Source organism: Anopheles coluzzii, chromosome 3, assembly GCF_943734685.1.
Source record: "Anopheles coluzzii chromosome 3, AcolN3, whole genome shotgun sequence".
Classification (NCBI taxonomy): Eukaryota; Metazoa; Arthropoda; class Insecta; order Diptera; family Culicidae; genus Anopheles; species Anopheles coluzzii.
Genome location: NC_064671.1, coordinates 90,738,226 through 90,746,232, shown reverse-complemented (window position 1 = coordinate 90,746,232; position 8,007 = coordinate 90,738,226). Strand labels below are relative to the sequence as shown.

Sequence of the window (8,007 nt, the reverse complement as noted above, 5' to 3'; positions counted from 1 at the left end):
AAACCGCCTACTTCGAATCGCATGCCACTACGATCGAATGCGTGCACCCATGGTTGAATCGCGTGCCAGTACGGTTGAATCGCGTTCCACTATGGTCGAATCATATGCCACTACGATCGAATCGTGTGCCGCTACCATTGGATTTCTGAAAGCAAGAGCATAGTAAACTGTTTGTTTACGTTTGAAAGCTGTTTCCTTCTTCGTCGACGGCATTTCATTTGTAAAATACTAATAAAAGGGATTTATTCTCTGATTATAGGTAAACCCCACGAATATTGGTTGGAACCAAGGATTTTACCATCAACAAGGAACACCGAATATTAGTTGAACTTAAGGATTTTACCATCAACAAGGGACCACGATATTCGTCGATAACAAGGATTTTACGTGTAATCAGTGAATAACTGCCTTTTATTAGTACTATTTTACAAACGAAATGCCGTCGGCGAAGAAAGATATAGCTTGCAAACGTAAACAAACAGTTTACTATGCTCTTGCTTTCAGAAATGCAATGGTAGCGGCACACAATTCGATCGTAGTGGCATATGATTCGACCATAGTGGAACGCGATTCAACCGTACTGGCACGCGATTCAACCATGGGTGCACGCATTCGATCGTAGTGGCATGCGATTCGAAGTAGGCGGTTTGCGATTCGATGCAAACGGCACGAGATTCGAACGTAGATGGAAACAGGTGTATATACATACATACATAATTTAAACAAGAAAAAAAAACTCGCGAAAAAGAGTACAGCGAGAACATACATACAGTGGACGGATCCAACGTGGAAGTGAAAACATGCTTTAATGACTTCTGTGTACATATGATAATTTAGTGGACAACATGGAACATTGTAAAACACACACTAACACTAACACACACACACCCATAAGCCATCAACCATTCTGATAAAGAAACAAATAAGAGACGATAAGAAGAAAAGAACGCTTAGCAGGAAAAAGGAAAAGTAAAGACCACTTTACTGTTGTGAACAGAAAGGGAGCAGAAGGAATGGGTGTCTGTGCTGAAATGGCTGCATTTGCATGCACCGATGTAGTGAAATAGCGGAAGCAGAAAAAAAATCACAAACTTCTAAATACCGTCTAAAAAAAGATAAACAGTATGTAACTAAAAACAAGAAAAGAAACAAAAAAACCAAAACACACCCACCCCCCCAATGAGTCCCAATTCCATGCAACTTGCTGGTCAGGGGTAAAAACCGGGGGAATATGCGGCAGGGTAGACATTATTGGGAATCGTGATCGTGAAACGAAAGGAAAGGAACAGCGCATGGCGAGAAGAAGATAAAAACAAAACAAAACAAAAATATTAATGTTATTTATTTATTGATATTTATGTAAAAAAAGAAGAGTAAAAAAAGGAAAAACAACAAAAAAATAAAAATAAACTGAAAGACAACAAACAAAACATTCGAACACACACATACACATACACAAAACTACCAGTACTAATAGGAAAACGACTGAGTGTCTCAATGAACACGATGAGAGGATTGTGGGGGGGATGGATTCTTTACGACTCGTCAGAGAAGAGGAAGAAGAAGAAGAAGGAGAAGAAGAAGAAGAAGAAGAAGAAGAGAAACATTCGAACAGCATGAACGAACGAAAGGAAGCGATGGAAAGAGGAGAAAAACATACACACACATACACACTGTTAATACTGGACGGTACAGGAATTGTGAAGATGCACAACACAAAAGGATGCATCAAACGAAAAGGAAAACACAACAAAGTACACACTTACACAAACACACAGATAGACGAAACAACAACAACAACAAAACAGTACACTTGCAGCAACACCAGAGATAAGCAAAAGAGCCGTACATACATTATGCCGAAACCCCCCATCCAGAAAGGAAACCACCCGCTCACCAATGAAAGAGGGAGCGAGCATGAGGGAGAAGGAGACAGAGAGAGAGATAGAAAGAATGTTGTAAGGAATCTTATCATAACTGACTAATAAACAAATAATGACAAACAAACCGTGAATGTAAACCCTCCTTTGTGTTGTGTTGATGTATTTTACCACCCAATGCCGACTGGTTGTACCGTTTGACGTTTATGACCGTAATGAGCAAATTGAAGAACAATTTAACGCAGTAGGCAAGGCTCGTTTGCTTGCGAACGGCAATGTCGTCTTTGTTGTGGAGTAGTGCTTGGACATCTCAAATCTATTCCTCCAAAGTCACAGTGAAAACCAAGGAAATTCAGAAAATACGTCCTTTGCTGCCGAGCGACATTTGAAGCCGTATATATCTGTTGGATCATTCTTTTCTTCAAGATATATCCTCAGAGGTCATCAATGTGAAGTAAAGTAATCGAAGCGTGACAGTAAGTTCTTTAAATTAACACATCAATTATTGTGTTATCTGTTGATAATCTCAACCTTCTCTCACTTCGTATTAAACATGTCTTAAATTATCTGATTAGTTCTCTCGTAGCAGGGTATTTGTTTTGCGATTTTTGAACCCACAACGAACTTGTTCATAGATTATGACAATTCCATGGGAACTGATTAACATGTCAAAATGAGGACAGTAAGTGTAAATTGAAGGCTTTTTGTCACTCACCTTGTCCAAGTGCTCATCGATTATACACAGCCTCCTCAAGAATCCGTATTAAGCTAGCAATGAGGTAGAATAGAACTCTTCAAATGCCCATTCCACATGATTCGACGACACTCCCTCGTCCACGGGTGATGGCGAGACGCGATTATACGATTTTGTGTCAAACTAATTCAACTTTAGGATTTACCCTGTTTGCTGGAATTGCACCTGTCCGTAAGGCAATCCGCTCCATTGCTCCCCTCCAAATCCCCCGAAGTGATAGTTCACAGTACGGCAATGTAAGCGTGCTAAACCAGTTTCGAAGACGCGGGACATTCCCCCACTGCGAATGGCTAAGAAGTGAGTAAAAAAGTAAAAACAAAGAATTCAACCAGATTGTTGCTGTCTGGCACTTGTATAATGAAGGCACGCGATGAGATAAAACGGAGGCTCATGCCTTTAAAAACGCCTTCAGCCCGTACGGATGCGGTTTAGTCGCTGGAAAGGTGTTGCGTGTGGAATTTCAGACCAGCACGACACTTTGCGCCAGTTCGTGCGATGCATTTCATTAGCTGGTGGTTAGGGTCGGCGGAGGATGATAGCGATCACGATCGCTCATCTAGTTCCATCGCTTCGGAAAGTGATTGTAGATCAAACACGGATATTGATGCATTCGAGGTAAGAAAAAGGAAAGCATCGGTTAAGTTTGTGTTGCCTAAATTTGTCCAATCGTTTTCAGAATCAACCGACAGTGAAAGACTTCCAAGCACTTCGTGATCGCTGCCTGGCGGAAGGCACCCTTTTTGAGGATCCCGAATTTCCCGCAAACAACTTCTCGATCTACCACTCAAATCCTCCCAAGAAAGGAGAGCGTGAATTCGAATGGAAACGGCCGGGCGAAATTGTTCCTTCGCCCAAGTTTGTCACCGAGGGCTTCTCACGGTTCGACGTGCGCCAGGGCATCATCGGTAACTGCTGGTTCATATCGTCCTGTTCCGCGCTCACCTCCCATCAGGAGCTGTTCGAGCGTGTCGTCCTGCTGGACAATGGACAGTTCGAGGCCGATCACTATGCGGGGCTGTTTCACTTTCGCTTCTGGCAGTATGGCCAATGGGTGGAGGTTATAGTGGACGATCGTTTGCCGGTTGACAAGAACAATCAGCTCCTCTTCATCAGCTCCTCCGAGAAGGACGAATTCTGGGGCGCACTGTTGGAGAAAGCGTACGCCAAACTGCACGGTTCGTACGAAGCCCTGGACAGTGGTACGGGGCGCGAAGGTATGGTGGATCTTACCGGAGGCATTACCGAGTTCTACCGGCTAAAAGGCAACGAACCGGACGATCTGTTCGAACGGCTGGAAAGCAACCTGGCTCGCCGATCACTCATAACAGCGGGCATTAACGGTAATGAGAGAGAACGGGTGCAAAGCGTCAACTTGGTGCCGCAACACGAGTACTCCGTGACGAAGGTCACCAGGCTAGATGCGACCCTGCACATGCTGGACTTTGGGGCGGGAAATGCGGTCGATGTGAGGTTGATCTGTGTGCGCAATCCCTGGGGCAGGGGTGAGTGGAGCGGTGCCTGGGGCGATCATTCGCTCGAGTGGATCATGGTGCGGGACGAGAAGATGGAAGAGCTGAACATTGTTAAGGAGGATGGCGAGTTTTGGATGAATTTTGAGGATTTCGTGCATCATTTTGATGACGTCAGCGTGTGCTATCAGTGTCCGGGTGATATGGGGAAGGAACTGAAGGCTCGCTATCCTTGGGAAATGGTGACCGAGATGGGCGAGTGGAGACGTTCCGCCACAGCAGGTGGATCGGATGAGAATAGTTTCTGGAGCAATCCACAGTACGTTCTGAAGTTAGCGCACCATGAAGGGCATGAAGATGATCCACGAATCAGCGTTACGATTGGACTCATGCAGAAGCATCACCGTGCGAAAGGGACCAGCTTTTTGTCATTGAGACTGCTTGTCTTCCCCATTCCCGATCATGTGCTTACCGGGAACCGATCCTTACCCAAATCGTTCTTCGATAATGTCATGCCCGTAGAGACGGAAGCCAATTTCGAGACGACGCGTGAAGTTGTGGGCCGATACAAGCTCCCGCCCGGTAGATACGTCGTAGTTCCGCACACCTGGAAGCCCCAGCAGGAGGCAGAGTTTATGCTGCGAATATTTGCCGAAGGAAGTGTGACAAAACTGTACTACTGTGCGGGTGATGTGATCGGATGACGATGAGAGGTTGTCCCAATGCCACAATGTCTCCCTCCCCCCAACAAAACGATCTCCTAACACGTGTGTCGACTTAAGCTGTAACCAGAAAGCAAGACATAATAAATGTGAAATTCCAACGCAAAAAAAAACATCTGTTTAACATCGTGGAAAGAATGCAGTGTAGTTGGAAATAGTTTTTACAGGCGAAATGTTTCTTCCCACAACGACTTTAGCGACGTGTGACCACGCGTGAAGGCTGAACGCCGGTTCACGGTCACCTGAGAAATGTATACCTTGGAGGATTTGGGCGATGAGTAATTTTTTGGGGAAAAAGCACGAGTAGCGGTTTTTAGTGAGGAGTCGTGACGTTTGGGAATTTCTTAACCAAAACAGTGTCTCCAGAAGACTGGGGGATTTGCCACAGGACAGCGTTGTGGGCGTGGGCTGGACAGACAAGAGTTAACGACACCCCGGAACATACGGTGGGCAAAAGCAGCATCGTAAAATTAGCATACCGGAGAAACCCCCTCTTATCGGATGAGTGATGCTTCCACGCACACACGTGTTGAAAAAGAGGGGCGCAACACACCGCAGTAGACGCACGACCGGCTCATACCTGTGTGGGCATAGTAACCGTTGCCTTTTTTGTACGAAGTAGTTTGGGTTTTTTTGCTCACTGGTTCACCCGTAGTAGCTCAACCCCTGCAAGTACTCACGGCACGGCATACGTCCACTCAACACTCAAAACACAACCGCGGCCGACCATATTTCGCCAGTACACTCAGCGGGTTCGGTTCGTTCAGTCAAGCAACACGTCGGGAGCGCGCGCGTGCTGAAAAATTTCGATACACCGATCGTACCCTTGCCTGCGGGCCACTTGCCAACACACCTCACATTAGATTTGACGTGTACGAAGGGGAAGAGAAAGAGAGAGAGAGAGAGCACGAGCGCCATTGAGTCACATCGGAGCAAAACAAACACTGGGTAAACAAACGCTGTTTGCCAGCTGCTGGCTCAGTTTCCGGTTCGTGGTGGAATTACAGTGAAATTTAAGTGCAGTGAATACCGTGGTTACTTTGATCAGAACATTCTCCCTTGCTGCGGTTATCGATTGTGCTGTGCGTCTTTGCAAGCAATTAGCGTGATTAGGATAAAAATAACACTGTGCCAAACGGTGCCTTATGCGACGCAGTTAGTGCCGCTTAGGCAAGGGTGTATCATAGTTGGACCTTCCACTCTCCGGTTTCGTGAGCGTTTTTTTTTTTTCGTGAGAGTTCGCACGCGCGTGTGTGTGTTTGTGCCTTTTTGCACGACCGTGTTCCGTACCGCTCCCGCCCGTTTCCGTGCGTGTTTCGTGCGCGTATCACGTGTGTGCGTTTCGGTTCCGCGCGTCGTTCGAGTGCGTTTCGAAGGTTACCCGGTTCGCGGTTTGCGTCCCGTTTGTGGCCGACGCTACCCATATAAGGCGTTCTGCCCTTTACAGTTGACCGTCCTTGTGCTTCCTCCCAGCAACTCACGATGGCATATTACAACCAAAATTATCACTACCCAAAGAACTGGAATGCGAACGGTCTCGGGTGGATTAATCCGGCCGCGTTCGCCCAGTCTCCGCCCGCCTCCCAGTGGCCAACCGTGCCGACGCCCGGCTCTTCGGGCTACTCGAGCCTTAATCCCTCCATCTCCGGCCAATCCCTCTCGTACGGGTTCAATCCGAACGTGATGCCGGCGCTGCCGGACAGTGGCGCCGGTTACCCGCCCGCCGGCAACCAGCTGCCCTATCCGACGATGGGCTTTGCCGGGTTCGGCTCTCCGATGGACTATACGATGCCAAATTTGCCACCGCCGGTTCCCGATGCACTGCTGCGGGGCGCTGAACCAGCGGCGGCCACATGCGAGGAAATTCCATTCCAATCCATCAGCATCCCGATCGCCGAGGGCATGTTCTCGCCGGTAAGTGAAGAATCAAATTGGGGTGGGAGAAGGGAGAGCTTTACTGGGATCACAATCGAATCGACTGTCTTGTTTAGAGGGTAATGAATCAATTAATCAACCGTTCAAGTAGTACAATACCATTTGCAGAAAATGCCCTTCAGCGGTGAATTGTAGCGAGACACGATCGTATCTGTCCGACCAAAACTTGTCTGCTTCTTTGTCGTCTTGCTAATTTCATATTCAGTTCAAGGGGATGAGCGTTTCGCCGAATGATGGGATGATTGGGGTTGGGGTTTAAATCCGTCTGGCAGACTGGCAGTGCAATAAACAGCTCCGATCTGTCCGTCCGATGGAAGGTTTTTGCTTGGAAGGAAAGTAGTACGTCCAAGGAATACTATTTTTAGCCTGCCGGAGTACTGACGGCTCAAACAAGTTCCATTTCCAAAACACCAGCGACGGTTCTCTGTTCGGGATGCAGTAAATTTCACCAAGTTCTGAAAATAATTAGTTCGCTTGTGCTCATAAACTGCAACAGCATGAGCAAAATAATAATGATTCATCGTTGAATCGTTATGTGCCGTTTTGTTGTTCGATTGTTGTGTTTTTCCGTTACGATTGCTCTACAACACGTTTGTTCCATTAGTGGGTTTTTAGAAACCGATAACAATGATGTGATTTTAATTATCTATTTATGTCGTTATTGTAATAGTTAATGTATCCAATCATGCTAAAAGCAGTCACTCAACTACACTCACCAGACCTACCATATTATGCGTTATGTTGCGTACGTTCTACGCACCGAGCGCATGCGTTTCCTTCGATCCAAAAGCCTTCATAGGAAGGGGTAATATTAAAAGTTCAAAAATTTTAGCGAAATGATGTGAAATCCGAGCTTTAAACCTTTGCTATAGAAAAAGAAAAACACATTTTTGTGTCACAATTTTATAAAACTAAATAATTTCCCTCAATTGCACATGTGGTTCGTCAGAGCGCGCCCTAACATTGCGCAGTGTCGTGTTTGTCAACACAGCTGACATGTAACACTTCCCAGCGAACAAAATCAGAAATATTTGAACCCAAGCACCATTCCTGTAGGTTTGTAAAATTCACTTGGCAATGCTCTTTCGTACAAGCAACAGAAAACAATATAATTCAAACAATAATTATCTAGTTTTCTGGACAAGCTTAAAGCAATGTCGAATATAAAAATTGGTCCTCTTTTTTGGAGAAACAATCGTCGTCAGTCAAGCCCTTTTTGATTGGCTACCAGTGAACTTATTGAATAA

At 45.9% G+C, this 8,007-nt stretch overlaps 1 protein-coding gene across 1 annotated transcript; it reads left to right on the top strand.

The window, feature by feature from the left end:
* The first annotated feature begins 2,461 nt into the window (after positions 1-2,461).
* LOC120959626 (calpain-B-like) lies at positions 2,462-4,924 on the top strand. The gene is made up of 2 exons (XM_040383177.2): positions 2,462-3,249; positions 3,311-4,924. Exons 1-2 carry the CDS (start codon positions 3,130-3,132, stop codon positions 4,805-4,807), a joined length of 1,617 nt encoding a protein of 538 aa, XP_040239111.2. The 5' UTR covers positions 2,462-3,129; the 3' UTR covers positions 4,808-4,924.
* The last annotated feature ends 3,083 nt before the right edge of the window (positions 4,925-8,007 follow it).